The sequence below is a fragment of the Psammomys obesus genome, unplaced genomic scaffold, assembly GCF_907164565.1.
Source record: "Psammomys obesus unplaced genomic scaffold, mPsaObe1.curated_primary_1811, whole genome shotgun sequence".
Classification (NCBI taxonomy): domain Eukaryota; kingdom Metazoa; phylum Chordata; class Mammalia; order Rodentia; family Muridae; genus Psammomys; species Psammomys obesus.
The window spans coordinates 476,080-493,748 of NW_026590767.1; the positions used below are offsets into that span (position 1 = coordinate 476,080).

At 43.7% G+C, this 17,669-nt stretch overlaps 1 protein-coding gene and 1 pseudogene across 1 annotated transcript in view; one reads left to right on the forward strand and one right to left on the reverse strand.

Moving 5' to 3' along the window:
- Mcmbp (minichromosome maintenance complex binding protein) overlaps window positions 1-17,210 on the reverse strand; it is a 44,186-nt gene extending 26,976 nt beyond the window's left edge. The window contains exons 1-4 of the mRNA XM_055608930.1: window positions 16,873-17,210; window positions 2,460-2,545; window positions 1,425-1,565; window positions 1,295-1,336 (exon numbers count right to left, since the gene is read on the reverse strand). Of these exons, the coding sequence (XP_055464905.1) occupies window positions 1,295-1,336; window positions 1,425-1,565; window positions 2,460-2,545; window positions 16,873-16,930 (327 nt within the window). The 5' untranslated portion in view covers window positions 16,931-17,210. The remainder of the gene's footprint in view (window positions 1-1,294; window positions 1,337-1,424; window positions 1,566-2,459; window positions 2,546-16,872) is intronic.
- On the forward strand, window positions 12,212-12,312 carry LOC129678250 (U6 spliceosomal RNA; annotated as a pseudogene).
- Window positions 17,211-17,669: the final 459 nt, after the last annotated feature.

Here is a 17,669-nt window from a genome sequence, read left to right on the forward strand (position 1 = left end):
GGCTCCATAAAGCAGAGAGCTCGGCCCAGGAAAGATAACAGTAGAGGTCCCACCTTCCTACTGACTTGCCTGGCTAAGCCCCACCTATAATTCTTATTTTCTTCCCAACAATGAACAAATAGAGCCTGTGTTTCAACAGAAAACCCATGAAAAACACAAAGCAAATGACAGCAGACATTACTAGCTATCTCTTCTATTTAGAGATGCTAATGGTCTTTTTTTACTATTAAAATAAAAACAAACTTTTCACAGGCCCAACTAAGACACCACATGCTGAAAAGGTGACAAATGAAGTCTTGTTCCCCTATTACCAGAAAAGCAATGCAAAGAAAGAAACAGAAAGGGTATAGTTTACAGTTCCTTTACAAATGTCTTCTGGTAAGTTCCTACCTGCACACTCTCCCTTTGGGTGCTAACATTCATGAAGCCCTACATGCAGTAAAGTGGCCACCCCTTTCACAGGTACAAAACACCCAATACTCTGTGCTTTCTCTGTTACTGATACATGAAAGAGTGGTTTCATTACTTCTATCAATGAAAATTTTGTTTTAAAACCTATACGTAAAGTCAAGTGTGGTAGTAAAACACTTATAATTCCAACACCTAGGAGGTAGAAGCAGAATAGATACAGGTTCCACATCAAGCCAGTCAGGCTACACAGTGAGACCTCACTCAAAAAAAACGTGTATTTTTAAGTTGGAGGTACTGCTCAGTGGTAAAGACTATTCTTCTTTAATCTCTAACACACCCACACACACCCACACACACCCACACCCACACACACACCCTTCCCCTAGAAAAGCAGGGTGAGTTTAACTGTATTTAATTGAGGGAGTGACAAGATAGCTCAGTGAGCAAAGGCACTTTCTGTCAACCCTGATGACCTGGGTTTAAGTCCTAGGACCCACACGAATGCACACACCTCCACGGTGTGTGCCCCCTGCCCTACAAAACAAACAAATAAGTAAAGATTTAATTATATCTAATTGAAAAGTGCTAAGTCTAAGTTAATCTTTCATTTTCGTTTAAAGAAATAGTCATACACTGTGCTTTTTAGTTAGAGATACTAAGAAAAAATCCTGTCATATAATCTTGCCAGAAATCTTTAAAAGACAAATAAGAAAATTGTATCAGAAAAAAAACAAAGACAAATAAAAAACATTCTGCCTGATCTTTTAGAACTCATACACACACAAGACAAGTATATTGAAGACCAACCAAAGAAAGATAAATTCTCTTTTTAGGTGGAAAATCATGCTTAAAAAAGTCTCAAATTATTGTAAAAGATACATACCCCACATTCTGCTACATCTCTGTATTTTCCAAAATGAAGAACCTACGACCCAAACAAAAACAAAGTTGTATAAGTTTAATTAATATTACAAATTGTAAATAGACAGGTTCAAAGAGAAAGCAGTACATACTCGTGCTTTTGTGTTCTGGTTAACCGTTTCATAAACTCCCATGTAAAACTCAGGGTCAAACATATCCTGAATCATGCAACGGAACTTGACAAAGCTGTTAGGTTTCAAATAATGAAGGGGGACTTCATTCAATGATGGTACCTTCACAGAAAACAAGCAAGTCAGCAAAGTTGTTGGCAAAATGTTAAACACACACACATTCAAAATCTAGCCCTCTCCAGAAGCCGTGTGCTCCCACTGCTCAACATGTCATCTGCCGAGGAAGAAAGAACTTTCCTGTGAATTGTTCCAAGTTTGTGTGATAACACTTGACTGTAACAGGATGCTTTTCCTCCCAAAAGCATGAATATTATGTGTAATACCTCTCCGGCTGCCTTCTTTTAACTTAGTTCAGCATGTTTTCTTTCTTTAAAGATTTACTTATGTATTTTTATGTACATGAATGCTGTTTGCATGCGTGCCTGCACACCAGGGAGGGCATCAGATCTTATTATAAATGGTTGTGAGCCACCATGTGAGTGCTGGAAACTCAACTCAGTCTCTCTTCTTAACCAATGAGCCATCTCTCCAGCCTCCTTGTTTTCTTTCTTTTGAGACAGGGTCTCACTTTGTAGCTCAGAATGGTCTGGAATACAGTAAGAGCTCAGGCTAGTCCCAAACTAGTCATGATCCTCTTTTGTCAGTCTCCCAAGCCCCCAATTTGTAAAAATAAACTATAACAAGGAACTCCCGAATCCTTTCAATCAGCAGAATGGCACATACTTCGATGAGTTCCTTTGAACATTCACACATGCCCATTCTTTTAGGAAGGAAAAAAACAAAGGTGGGAGCTATTCTTAGAACCACAGTTTACTAGGAAGTCACTTACTGCCATCTAGAGGCACAACACAGGAGGAACAGACCAAAGCCTTTTTACTCTTACTCGGAACTGTTGTATGCACTCACTTCTCTACTTCTAATTGTGTGTTTGTGTGTGTTTTCTACTCTGCTGAGAGAAACTATAGACAACCAACTCACACACAGCAGTAAGCGTACCCATTTAGGAGCATTATTTTCCTTCAACTTTTCTTTGAAGTAGTCAATAGCTTTCTTCTCCCAGTCAGGATTAACTCCATTTTGGGCTGAAAGAAAAATATGGTCATCAAAGTACAATACAGGCCAACAGATTATGTTCAGGTCAGTAACATGTAAGCTTAATAGTAAAGACAGGGGCTGGAGAGAGGGCTCAGTGGTTAAGAGCCCTGCTGCTCTTCCAAAGGACCTAGGGTCAATTCCTGGCACACCCACGGCAGCACACAACTTTCTCTAACTCCAGTTCCAGGGAATCTGACACTCTTCCACACATATACAAGCAGGCAGAACACCAATGTATACAGAATAAAAATAAATAATTTAAAAATTAGAAAAATTCTTAATGCAAGTAAATGTGCAACTGGAACATTCACAGGCATTCAAGAAGCTTCCCAAATGGGTCCTGGCCCCTTAGCTCTCTGGCATTAACAACTGAGAGCCACCATCTTAGCAGCACAACAAAAGCTACAGTATATAAAGCATTTAGCTCAAAATACTTTATTATATGGAGTAATACACCCTGACATGGAAAGAGGAGAGTTTTAAGTCACATGTTTGTTTGGCATGTGTACATGCGCACACACACGTGTAAGGAGGCCAGAGAACAACGTGTAGGAGCTGGTTCCTGGGGATCTAACTCAGGCCAGTCATCAGGCTCGGCTGCTGAACGCCTTCACCTGCAACAATCTGAAGATTTTAACCTGTATAAACAGGGCACCTGCATCTTTGTTCCACCTGTCGGATCACTCACAAATGCTCTTCCCTAACCCATTAAAGGTTCATGCATTTTGCCTTCTATATATTTCGCTGTGTTTCCTAAGATTAACTTAAATTTAAACAGTTGTTATAACACTTCAAATACTTAAAAAAAGATTTATCTTTTAATTATATGTATCCAAGGGTAGGTATGTACACTCAAGCACAGGAATCCAGAGCCTCTGACTGACGGGGGCACCTGAATTCACATGTTTGTACCCACACACATACACATATTTAAAAGATCAAGGTGATTTAAGAGATGGCTCAGCAGTCAAGAACACAGGCTACTCTTCCATAAGTCCTGGGTTCAATTCCCAGCGCCCACATGGTAGCTCAAAACTGTAACTGTAGTATTGGATTGAGGACAGCCAGGGCTAAGTAGTGAGACTCTGTTTTGAAAAACAAAACAAAACTCACCCAAGTGTTTTCAGTAAAAATTGGGCTGGGCATGGTGGTGCGCATATTTGTAATACCAGCAAGAGTCCCTGCCTGGGCTCTGTAGTAAGACCTCCTGCCCCAAATTCATTTTGGATTTTTCCTGATGTTTCCTTATGATTAGATTAGGTTTCAGTCAAATGTGACCAGTATTAGAATTTCCAGGTAATTGTTTTCAAAGAGGCAAATGTACAGAAAGCATGACTAAAATAAAATAGCTAGCATGCTAAAACTAAAGTTCTATGCCACCAAAACACCATGAACTAAGCTTTTTACTAACCTTCCAAGAAGCCAGGAGAAACGAGAGAACAAGCAAATTCTCCCAAATACCCAACTTGAATTAGCCTGGCAATAAGCTTATCTCTATTGTATTTCTTTTTTTAAATATTAATATTTTTTATTTTTAAATAGTTTTATACATTCACTTGTATCCCAGCTGTAGCTCACTCCCTCTTTTCCTCCCTCATCTCCTCCCTGCCCCCTTCCGAGTCCACTGAGAAGGGGGTGTCCTCCTCTCCTTCCATCTGGCTCTGGCTTATCAGGTATCTTCAGGATGGCTGCAATGTCCTTATCTATGGCCTAGCAAGGAAGCTCATGAGTTCATGTCAGAAACATGAACTGTCCATGTCCCCCTTACTAGGGAACCCACTTGGATACTGAGTTACCATGGGCTATGTCTGAGCAGTGGTTACACCTTACACCTACCAGAATGGCTAAGATCTATTACCAGCAGCCTAAGGTATCCAGACACTAACCAGTTGTTTTTCAGTTGTTCAGTCTCCATGTTCCCACCTGTGACAAGGAACACACCTTGGAAACAATCTGCTTTCCCCTTTATTTCTGCTTTCTATAAAATCAAAAAACTCCTCCCCTCAGCCCATCAAAATCTTAACTATCTTGTGGAATGAAGTATTGCCCAATTCTAGAATTCTAAATATTACAAAACAAAAATTAAGATTAATAAACTAAATTTGTAATTTTTTTCAATTTACTCATTTACGAATGAGCGCTCTGCCTGCATGTACACTTGCAAGCTAGAAGAGGGCACAGGATCCCATTTTTTTAGACAGTCATGAGCTACCATGTGGTTGCTGGGAATTGAACTCAGGACCTCTGGAAGAGTAGACAGTGTTCTTAACAGCCCCCTAAATGTGCACTTTTGTCTTTTGGCACCAACAGCCATATTACTAGCTAAGTGATGTTGGGTTGCCTGGCTCTAGAATCAGACAGGCAGATCTCAGAGTTCAATGCCAGTCTGGTCTACAAAGCAAGTTCCTTGACTGCCAGAGATACATGTTGAAACCCTGTCTCAAGAAGCAAAACAAAACAAACAAACCCCCAAAACCTTTAAACTGGGCTATGGTTATAGGTCAGTGTCTAACACACACAGTCTCAGTCTAATTCCCAACACTACAAAAACGAGAAATCTTGTAAGGGTGTAAATGACATACCTGTGACGCCAGTATTTGAGACAAAGGAAGGAGGATCAGGAGTTCAGGGTTCTTCAGCTACGTAAGGCCAGCCTGAGCTACATGAACCCATCTAAAACAAAATAAAAACAAAACAGAAAAAAAACTTTAAATTTTAACTCTGTCTTTCAACACCAACCATACTACCACGTGATGTTCTAGAACTACCACGTGATGTTCTAGAACTCTAGCGGTGCATATGTGCACAGGATGTCTGAGGCTCTCTCTCTCCCACAGCCTGTTCTCCAATATTATTATTATTAGTGTATTGCCCTCTGGATGAGTAAGCAGTCTGCAGGAGCGACTTAATGGGTGATGAAAATGATACCAAAAAGGGAGTTATCTACAGAATGCCGGTTTATGTGGGCTAAAACCCTAGCCTGCATGTCTGGCAGCCTTTGTATTTATCACATGGCTGCTCTAAATAGGTGGTGAATAGGGGGGATTTGTTTCTAATTGTGATGGGGCCGAGCCTGTTAGAAACACTCCCAAAAGACTTGCTTTAGCAGAGTTTCCACATATTATCCTTTACTTGGGCCCAGCATGGCCACCGTAGTTCAATTCCCAGGACCCACATGATGGAAGGAGAGAACTGATTCCCCTAAGTTGTCTTCTGACCTCCACACGTGCACCACCCCCACTTACATTAACAAATGAATTCAATTTTTAAAAATGAAGAATAAAACAGCCTTGGTGCCATACTCCAGGTTTTGTTCTTAGATCTATGACAGGAACTGGGATAATTTCTATGTGAAGTATGAGGTTTAGGCTGAGATTTCTATGGATATAAATGTTTGGCTTTGTTTCAAAGAATATTCTTGAGCCACTGGATTATTCTGTGCTCCTTTGATTAAAGAGAAAAGAAAGTGAGAAAAGGAAAAGATTAAACAAGGTGAGAATAACACAGCTAGACCCTGAAAACACGTTGCTAAGGAAGACTTAACCAAACAGAAGGGAAAAATAGGATGGTTCCACTTAGTATGGGAACTAGAGTAGGCCAGTTCATAAAGACAACATGGGAGAGGCTGGAGGAAAGGCACGTTGACTAGTTTGTGGCTTTGGTACAGAGTGCCCTGCAACCTTGAAATAAGCAAGTTATCCAGAGGGTTCATTGTGGAAGAAGGGAGAGCGAGGAGGAAAGGTTCGACAAGCTAGTTATCAAGCTAGGTAAGGAGGCATCTGAGTCCCAGACCAGTCCTGACTACACAGTTAGAACCCATGACAAACCAAGTCAGAGTGACAGGAAAATAGTATAATTGGTTGGTTTTAAAGGCTAAAAAGGCCCAAACCATTTTAATGTAGGCAGACTTTTATGGGGCAGGATGTGTGTGTGTGTGTGTGTGTGGGAGGGGGTTAATGTATTCATAAATTCATATGGGTTTTCGTTTGTGCATGTGAGTGTATGTACATATATGTGCAGGGACAAAGGACAAGCTAGGGTGCTGTCATCACTGTCCACTTATTTCTGAAAAGGGTCTCTCACTGGCCTGGAACTTGTAGGCTGGTTAGGCAGGAAACCACAGGGATTTGCCAACTCCACCTCCCCAGTGCTGGATTAAGGGCATGCATTCAAAGCCCAGCTTTTATACATAAACTCTGGGGATTGAACTCAGGTCACCATGTTTGCAAGCCAAGCATTTTACCAACTGAGACTCTTTAAAGCTCAGAAAAAAGAAGGAATCAGATCCTCTCTCAAAACAGACAGGGATGCAAATGCTGCTGACAACCTGATTTTTACTCCAGTGGTACTCATGGGTCACGCTTCTGGCCTCCAGAGCTGTGAAGTAATGAATCGATACTGTTTCAAGCCACTATGTTGGTGTAGGTGCTGTAAGAAGAGGAAGTTAAGTAAGTTGCTGAATATATGTATCCCGAGGTCTCCTGTTTTCATCCTTCTATCTGGACAGTCCACGGTGGTATCACCTCCCCATTCCTGGTATAGCTCATCTGTCTTTTTTCTTTCCTAGCTAGCTAGGGGGGTTATCAACTTTGATAATAAAAAAGGAATAAAGGGTTAGGGATTTAGTTCACTGGTTCAATCCCCAATTACAGCCACCCCCATGCACACACCCCTAAACACACTCAAGAAAAAGCACAGAGAGGCTGCACATGTAGCTCACCTGCAAAAACCATGACTACACTCAGGAGACAGGGGCAGGAGGGTCACAGTCCACGCTGGTAGCCACTGAAGCAGAGGTGCGTGCTGGGCTGAGCTCAGTCCCTCAAGGAAGGAGAGGCAACACAGGAAATACGCAGACTGTCCTCAGAAAGTTTAAATCTCCTTCACCTACCAGCAAGTTCTTAGGCAGCCTGTACTACACAAGACTGTCTCAAGAAGTTTCACTGATTTGCTTTTTTTGTTTGTCTTTAATTCTTGATTTCTGTTCTTTCATTATTTCCTTTTCTTTTCTTCTATGTGACTTGGGTTTTAGTTTTCAATTCTGATTTTATACATGGAAACAATGCTTGAAGCCTTTTCAAATTAACACACAGTGTCTCTGGTTGTGCTTAGAAAATGTTCTTACGTCTCCATTTTTGTTTAGCTAGAAATAATTTTAATTTTCATAGGGACTTCTTTTTGATCTATTGACTGTTTCTAAGTGTTCTACAAGTCTGAATTTTCCTGTCATCCTCTGATAGCCAATCCCCTATTACAAACAGAACACACACAATGACTTCCCTTCCCTGATGTCTGTTGATATTTGTTCATAATTCAGATTACTTATCTTGGCCAAAGTTCCGCGTGTGCTTGGACAGTGCGTGTCATTTAGGTGAGCACGCTACATGAGCCTGCTTGGCTGGCACTCTCAGAGCTTTTCCAACTTCTGAAAGAAGCAGCTCTTCAACTGTAGTTGCACATCTGTCCACACTCTCGGCTCTGCAGCTGTTACCTGTACGCCAGATCTTCTTGGTGAGCAGGCCTGCTGTAAAGCTGTGTCTCTTATTTTCTTCTTAGGACAGCTTTAAAAACTTGGGTTTTTATTTTAAAACTTGGGTTTGTCTAGGTAGTGGTGGTGCACACCTTAATCCCAGCACTCAAGAGGCAGAGGCAGGTGGATCTCTGAGTTCAAGGCCAGCCTGATCTACAGAGTGAGTTCTAGCCAGGAATACACCAAGAAACCCCATGCTGAAAAAATAAACAACAAACACACACAATTTCATCATTCCCTTCTCCATCCATCAACTCCCATGACCTGTTATCTCTCTCAGCCAACTCCCTTTCAAATTCCTAACTTTTTATTCTTCATTATCATTATTGCATATATATGTTAACAGATGTATACATGCAACCTATTGAGTCCATTTAGTGTTGCTTATATGTATTATTTTTAAGGCTGACCACCTGGGATTGGGGAAGAGGAAATTTCCCCTCTCTTAGTTGTAATGGAGGTTTTGGTTTCTTTAAAAACTCAGTTATGTTATGTAAATATCATTTTAATCCCAAGTGTGGGATTTTAGTTCGGGCTTTAGTTTGTCCACAGCTGATGAATGCCTCCTGTGGGGTGTGGTCTTTGCCAGCTGGTAATGACCTGCTTTGTACAGCATATAGAGGGGTGTGGTCTAGGGCTCTGAAGGATATAAATACAAGACCTGAGAAAGAGAAGGGGTGGCAGTGTGGACAGAGCAGTGACAGAAGGGGGGGCGGGGGGGGGGGGGGGGGAGGTCGTGCGGTGCTGCTGCTGACGGAGACTGGTAGAGCCCGAAAGAACCCACCCACCCTAACTGGCTGAGAGAAGTCAGGAGCCTGCGACTCCCCCCTGACCTTCTCTCTCACCTAGGGTTAAAGGGTTGGTGTAAGGGAGGTAGAGGCTTAAATAACCCAAATAAAAATAGAGTTTAAAAACAAGCGCAACACTTAGAGTAATGCAAACAGCCCCTTCTTAAGTGTGACATATTCCCAAAATGTTCTGTTTTAGCTATTTAGGGCAACTCAGTGGACATCAAATGCATTGTTATGTTCACTAACCATTAGAAATGTAGAAATACAAAAGAAAAGACAAGAAAAGAAAGCCAGGTGCAGTGGTGAATGTCTATAATTCAAGCACTCAGGGAGGCAGAGGCAGGCAGATCTCTGTGAGTTCAAGGCCAGCCTGGTCTACAAAGCAAGTCCAGAGCAGCCAAGGTTACACAGTGAAACCCTGTCTCAAAAAAAATAAAAATAAAAATAAATTCCTGAAACCATAATTCCCTCATGATGAACCAACTTCCCCAAATAAACCACTTTTTACTTCACCTTTAGGAATATGAGGATGTTAGAAAATTCCCACCAAGGAATTACAAATCACTCTGTGTAAATGAGTATTTGCAGAATACTAAAGTGGGGTGTAGAAAAAAATTCTTTGAACATGTTTATCAAATAACATGAAAAAACAAAAACAGACGAGTGTACTAATTTCCAACACACAGAGTCACAGTCAGAAAGAAATAAAACTAAGGGCAAACACCAAAGAAGTGGGGAACAAACAATCAACACAAGTGATTAATATGAAAATAAATAAACTGCTGGGTGGGCAGTCCACAGTCATAATCCTAGCACCTAGGAGGTGGAGGCAGAAGGAATAAAAGTTCAAAGTCAGGACTTCCTGGCTACACAGAGAGTTCAGGAAAGAAGGAAGGAAGAAAGGAGGGAGGAAAGGAAGGAGAAAAGATAAAGAAGAAAAAGACAAAAATAAAACAAAAATAAGACAAAATTTCTAGCAAGCCATTCAGGAGGGAAAAAAAATGCAAACAAAATTGTAGGTGAAGGGGATGTGGCTCAGGTGAAAGAGTGCTTGCCCTGGGTTTGATACTTAGTGCTTCATAAAAGAAAGAGTGTGGGTACGCACATGTAACCACAGCCCCAGGCAGAGAAAGGAGGGATCAAGTTCAAGGCAAGCTTGCACTACAAGACAGCCAGTCTCAGAAAAGGAGGAAAACAAACAAAAACATGTACAGTATCAGCAAAACAGATCAAGTAAACAAAATAGCCTATAAGTTTATCAATATCAGTGTAGTTAACTGAACTTTCAAAGGAGCAAAAACAAAACAGCAACAAAAAATGGAGAAAGAAGTGTAAGAAATAATTGTTGGAACAAGCAAGGATCACTGCAAAAATTGCAATTTAGGACCAAACCTCAAATCTGTCACAAAATTAACTTAAACTAGAGCACAGAACTAAACAAATAAAAGGAACATTATAAAACCCACAGAGTATAACACAGAAGGAAATCTGCATGTTTGGCTATAACTGTTTAAAGAAAACACCAAAGACACATGCCACAGAAGAAAATAAGAATAAGCTAGACTTACTACTTTTCTGTTACATGAAGGGAACTATCAAAAAAAAAAGCAAACACAAACACGCACGCACGCCAGCCAGACAGACAGACTGACAAACCATTATAGAGTGGGAAAATCAGAACAGTATAGTACATGCAGATGAAGAGAAAGTGTCCAAACTGACCATTAAAAAGATGGAGCCCTGGCCAGTCAGTTAATCCCAGCGCTTGGAGGCAGGGGCAGGCTGATCTCCGTGAGTTCCAGGCCAGCTGGCGCTACACAGAGAAACCCTGTCTGGAAAAACCAAACCAAACCAAACCAAACCACCCAAAAGACAAGCCCTAGCATGCAGGTCAGCAGAGTGCGTGGCCTTGGCAACAGGAGTGGTTAACAGCAGCAATTTTCATTCACTGCTGCTGGGAGGCGGAGTCCAGTCTGGCAGTCTGTCACTAAGCTACATACATTCCTATCACATTACCCAAGTGATACATACTATGGACTTTGGATAACAGCAAGTTAATTTTCCTTTAAATTAAAATTGTGTGCAGAGGCCATAGGACAAGTTTTTAAGGATTTGTTCATTTTATTTTATGTGTAGGTGTGGGACCTGAGTGTATGTATACTGTGTGGGGGCTGGCAGAGGTCAGAAGAGGGCATCAGAGCCCAAAAAAATGGAGTTATCATGGAGTTACCAGGACTCTAACCTGGGTCAGAGGACACTCTGGGATTCACTTTCTCCCTCCACCTTTAGACATGGGTTCCGCAGATCGGATGCAGGTCATCAAGTCAGCAAACTGAGCCATCTCTTGGCCCAATGAGGACTTCCTAATTGTGACAAATATACTTCTCTGGGAAGAAATTTTAACATTTTGGGGAAGTGGAGTGTTACACAAAAAATCTTTACCTTTCACTCAATTTTCCTGTGAACTTAAAACAATTTAAATAATTTGCTCAAAAATATATAAAATTAAAACAAAATGGGTAGAAAAGCCTTAGATTGTAAAAGCAAACAGTGTTTAGAACAGTGGCATTCTAGGTTCTAGTCTATGTTTAGCTACCCCTCTCCCAAAATGCTGGACAAATACACGGACATCCACAAATATGAAAAAGAAAAATAAATTATTAGACTTTTATCAAAATTAAAAATTCATGGTCATACTGCTAAGGAGGAGACAACTCCCAGTTTCAATCCTTGGCTGCTTGTGGACTAGAGAGAAGGAAACAAAACCTCACAAGTCAACAAAGATAGTTAAAATCACTGTCTAAGGGGGTGGCACACACCTGTAATCCCAGCACTCAGGAGGCAGAAGCAGGAGCATCTTTCTGAGTTTGAGGCCTGCCTGGTCTACAAAGCAAAGACCACACAGAGACACCCTGTCTCAAACAGCAACAACAGTGAAACTTTGCCTACCTAGTGAGTCTGGGGCTGGCCTAGAATACATGGCAGCTGGTTTAAGGAAAGAAACAGGCTGGGGACACACCTCAGTTGGAGGAGTGGTTGATCAGCGTGTACACAGCCAGCCTGGGATATAGGAAATACTGCCTCACCTACTCACTACCTGCAAAGTATTTGAACAGATGGTCTAGGAATGCACTACGCTATGTAGCTCAGGCTGGATGACCTGACAGCAAACCAAACTTTCTCCCTTTGCTTCCAAGTGCTGAGATTACAGGCATGTAGCACCACATCTCAATTTTCGACAGGCATTTCCTCAAAGAGAAGACCCAAATGCCAATATGCATGTAAGATGTTATTTGTTATTAGAGAAATTAAAATAAGAATCCCAGCATTATATCCACTGCAGCAGCATATACACTAAAATTGGAATAACACAGAGATTAGCATGGACCCTATACAAGGATGACATGCAATTTGTTACATGTTCCATATTTAAAGAAAAAAAAATCCCAGCAGCACACAACTTTATTCCCACCCAAATGGCTATAATAAAAAAGAAATTCTCCAAAAAAGAACTGCAGAAATCAGAATTCATATTTCTTGGTTAGGGTTTCTATTGCTGTGATAAAACACCATGACGAAAAGCAACTTGGGAAGGAAAGGGTTTAATTCATCTTACTGACTATAGTTCATCATTCAGGGAAGTCAGAGCAGAAACTCAAGGCAGGAAACAATATAGAGGCCATCAAGACTTGAATGAATAAACAAAAATCTTTTCAATTGTTAGTTTTTATGTATGTGGGTGTTTTGCCTGCAGATATATCTGCACACCACATGAGAGCCCAGTGTCGCAGAGGTCAAAAGAGGGCATCCTATCCCCAGGAGCTGTAACTGGAATTACAGACAGGTATGAATGCCGCACTGGTGCAGGGAATCCAATCTGGGTCCTCTGGAACAGCACCCAGTCACCAGTCCCTAACAAAATATTTTACACTCACACACAGAGGCCTATTAGTTTTAGCCATTAAAAAAAAAAAAAAAAGCAAATTTACAAAGCTGGGTGTGGGGGCAAACACCTGTAATCCCAGCACTCAGGAAGGCAGAGACAGGCAGGTATCTGTGAATTCAAGGCCAGCCTAGTGTACAAAACAGCCAAGGCTGGAGAGGTGGCTCAGAGGTTAAGAGCATTGGCTTCTTCTAAAGGTCCTGAGTTCAATTCCCAGCAACCACATGGTAACTCACAAGCATCTACAGTAAGATCTGGTGCCCTCTTCTGATATGCAGGCATACAACTGTATACATAATAAATAAATAAATATTTAAAAAAAAACAGCTAAGGCTACACATGGAAACCCTGTCTCTCCTACCTCAGGGAGAGAGGAAAAAAGAAAAGGTCCTTGGAAGGCTAAGGCTCAAGACCTTAGCTGGGCTATACAGTGGGTACCACAGGAAGAAAAGAGGTATACAGATCAGACACTAAGGTCAAAAGGAGCTGGATGCACTGAGGAATGCTTGTAATCTCCACTGAAGCCGAGGTCAAAGAATGGAGAACTGGGGATATAACGAAACTAAAACTGAAGGGGGAAAGTCTCTAGAAGCAACAGGAAGCTGCAGGCTCCAGCACAGAAAGTGCAAGAGGGAAGAAGCAATACTAGAAACAAGAAAGGCTGTTGCAGGTATCCAAAAAGCAACCAAAAGATCCTGGGCTATGGCAACAGTGTCGAAGATCTGGACACCGTTAAGAGATAGTTAATAACGAAAGCTGACAAAATACACAGATAGAAGCTGAGTGGGGAGGCACATGCCAGTGACTCCAGCATTTAAGTGGCTGAGGCCAGCCTGAGCTACACAGTGAGTTCAAGGCCAGCCTGGACTACGCAGCAGGATTCTATCTTAAAAGCACAGGCAGGGAGCTAGAGAGATGGGGGAGATGAAGAACTGCTCTTCCAGAGGACCTGAGTTTCCCAACACCCATGTTGGGAGGCTCACAAGAGCTGTAACTCCAGTCTGCGCACGCGTGTGTGTGTATGCTGGTAGGGGTAGGGGTAGGGGTGAGGGTGGGGAGGTCCTATACATCTCGCTTCTAAGAGCAACTAGACTCAGATACACATACCCGCACTCTAGCACACACATACATAGTTTAAAATAACAAAAATAAGCCTCTTCATAGTCTGCACTTCTGCTGCCTCATAGTCTCTACCCACATGTTGCTAATGAGCATTTGATATGTAGTTAGTAACATCAAGAAATTTAACCTTTAATTTTGTGTAATTTTTAACTAATTTAAGTGAGTGGATGCTGTATCAGACAACACAGTTCTAGATTAGTCACTAACTTAAAATATATGATAGGATAATAAGCTCATGTAACAACATACAACAGGGAAAAAAATTCAATGGAAAAATAAATTCCCTCAGATGGGAAGATGCCCAAAACATTACAAAAACATGTATTTCAGAATACTATGAACAACATTACACTCTTCAGTCTTAAAAAAAAACAAAACAAAACAAAAAAAAAACAACTACTGGGCAAGGGTGTAACCCACACCATAATCTCCACATCTGGAGACAGGAGGGTAACAAGTTCAGAACAGCCTAGGCTACGGGGGCTCGATGTTTGCGCAATAGGAGAGCCCTTGTCTAGCACGTGTGAACTTCCAGGGCTCTGCACCTAGCACAGCAACACACACACTCCATGCGATTAAACAGAGGCCTAGGGATATGCCTTGCTGGCCAGAGCTGACCTAGCACTCTAGGCTCTACGTTCAAACCCAACACAGATAAAGGAAGCAGACAACCGTGACAAACCAAACAGTGGATGCCCTAAACGTGGAAGACAGAGGCCGTCCTCATTCCCTTTGTTATTTTAAACAGATATGAATTATCTTTCTACCTGAAAAGAAAAACAAGAGCTGAAAGAATTCCCTGGAGTAGAGGCTATAGCTTGCGTGGTGGAGTATGGGCTTGCCTGTCCTGGGTTCAATCCCCAACACCAAAACTGAAAATCAAACAAACCAAACTGTCTCCAACTTTTGATACAATACCTTCAATGCTCTTATTATAGAGGTGCTTAATGTAATCACAGCGACAGGAAACAGCAGAAATACAGAGCATAGCAGATTATACTCCTCTCCAGGAGTCATTCAGAGGACAATAGCCTTCCCAAAACATTAGTCAAGATTTAGAAAATACTGTAGAATTTATAATCAAATTACATTTTTTTCTGTACTACAAAGAAATGTGTATCTTAGGATCACTCTTAAGGAACAAAATAGGACAATATATTCACTCTGTATTACATTTAAAACATGTCATTCCAACAGCAAGGCCAGGGAACTGGGATCTTTCTTAAAAATGGATATTCTGGCAAGGTGGCACACGTTTGTGATCCCAGCACTCCATAGGATGAGGCAGGAGGATTTCCATGCGCTCCAGGACAGCCAGGGATACGGGCGGGAATTCAGTTATCAGAACTTAGCTCTTTAAATCCCGAACCTTTAACTATGGAGGGATTTTTCCTAAAACCTATCTATGCATTTGCACCTTCAGCTAGTATGGAACTGGATCTTTGCTTGGCATTTAGGAGCCATTATTATTCTCAACAACCAGTTGTTGGGTCCAAGATTTCAAACTTCAATTACTAGCATTTAGTGAAAGAACATACACCCCCCCCCCTTTGAGACAGGTTCTCACCGTGTAGGCTCTTCTCAAACTAGAAATCATGCCTCTGCCTACAGGTGACAGAACCACAGGCTAGCCACCTATACATGCCTTTTGAAAACCACCCTGATTGCTACATACGAGTCTGCTTCTCTCCACCTGCATGGCACTCAGCAGGCCAGGCAGGCATTCTGCTACTGAGCTCTATCCCAAGCCATGTTTTCCTCTTTCGTGGGCTTGCACATCCTCTGCCCCTCTTCATCAGATTGTGTGTTCCCACTGGCTAGAATCTGAATATCCAGCCGGCCTTTCTTCCTTCTGTTGGCTTTGGTTTCACCCCGGGAAACGCATGACCAGTTAGAAATCTAAGTAAAATGAATAGTTCCTGTGGGAGCATGAAACGCCCGACTACAGAAATTACATTCCATGGAGGTACTGACTTAGGAGACTGAGGCAAGAGGGCTGAGTTCAACTAGCCTGGGTTACACAATGAGTACCAAGCCTGCATTAGTCTAGGAAACAAGGGATTTATTTCATGACATCAGCTCTGAGCTGCTGACAACTCCAGCTTCTTACTAATTTTTCGCTAGAATGTCAGTTTGTGTCTGTGTGTGTGTTAGGGACTGAACCGAGAGCCTTAAACATGCTAAATGGGCTCTATACTGAAATACCCTTCAGCCATTATGTTTTAAACATAAAGAGAATTCTACAACCCTTTCATTCCAACGCAAGTCAGGTGCTGAGGGTCTATCAGGGGTTTCCAATAAGGTTCTACTCCGCCATCAAGGGCACACCAAAATCAGGGGTGCGAGGGGGAACCAAAGGTCCAGTTAACCAAAAAAAGTAACGATGACAACGACAACTGAAATGTACTCGGCTCGCCGGCAGCCCTCTGGGCTGGCGCTCTGTTAGCAACTCGTGTAAAGTTGAGCGTTTCTTGCTAGCCCTGGCCCGGGAGCAGGTGACAGAGCAGACGGGTTCTAAAGTCAACAGAGCAAGAAAATGAGGCATGCCCCTCCGATCTCAGGGGGACGCGTGGAAGCCCGGGTAGGGTGCGACGGGGCGACAGCCCCTCCACACACACCCCGGAAGTGCTGAACTATCCCGCGGGCTCGCACACGCACAGTGGCTTCCCTCCGCCCCGAGGTCCCCTCCGCGGGCCAGGGGAGCCCTCCGTGGGTGCAGCACCCGGGCTGGGTAGGCCAGCCGCCGGGAGCCAGGCCGTCAATCACGGCCAGCGCTCGCCGGGGGCGGGAGGCCGGGCGGCGGCCAGGCCCGGGGCCACGCGGGCCCTCGGAGGTGGCTCCGCGGACCGCCGTCCCCGCGGCCGCGCGGCGGGCCCGGCGCCCCCAGCTCCGCTCCCCGCCCGGCCCTGCTCGGCGCGCGCCGCTCACCGAAGAAGCCTTGCACGATCCCGAGCGGGTGGCTCAGCCAGTCTTCTCCACAGGGCATGGCGCCGTGGGCCGGGGCCGGCGCGGCCCGTGCGGCGCTCCTCCGCGGGCCGAGCGCGCTCGGTCGCCGGCGTCTCCTCCGGGGTTCGGCCGCTCCTCGTCTGCGCCCTCCCACGCGCGGGGCGTCGCGAGCCGCGGGCCTGCGAGCGCCTCGAGGAGAGGTGGCGGCGGTGACGGGGACAAACGCCCCGAACTGTTGGCCAGCGACTGGGGCGGCCAGGCGGTCCCGACCTCCACTTCTCACAATGGCGGGAAATCGCGGCCACCGACCGCGCCGCCGGCGACCTGGGTGGAGCTCGGGAGGGAGGGGCGGCGGGAACGAGCTGCGCACTCCCGGACGGGAGGGGGTGGGCAGGGCGGGGAGGCCATTTTGGAACCGGGAAGAGGCGGAGCGGTCGGGCGGCCACCATCTTGGAGATGGGCAAAGGGAGGGTACTGGGCTGTGTGGTGCAGTCACCTAGTGCGCGCGTTGGTGGTGCGCCGTCGGGGTGCCTCATTGGCTCAAAGTTTGCGTCCTTGCTCAAGGACCAAAAGGCACAAGTTCACCCGACTTCACGGAGCAAAATTAAGGGGTGAAACACCGTTTGGTGGTTGCCCACCTTACCTCTTTGTGCCTTTTTTCTTCTATTTCTGGTGATACAACGCTTCTGTGGCATTCTGCCCAAAATCCTATGCAAGAACCCCAGCTCAGTGTGTTCCTCCTGAACAATCTAATCAAGGAGGCTATTAAATCAAGGAGG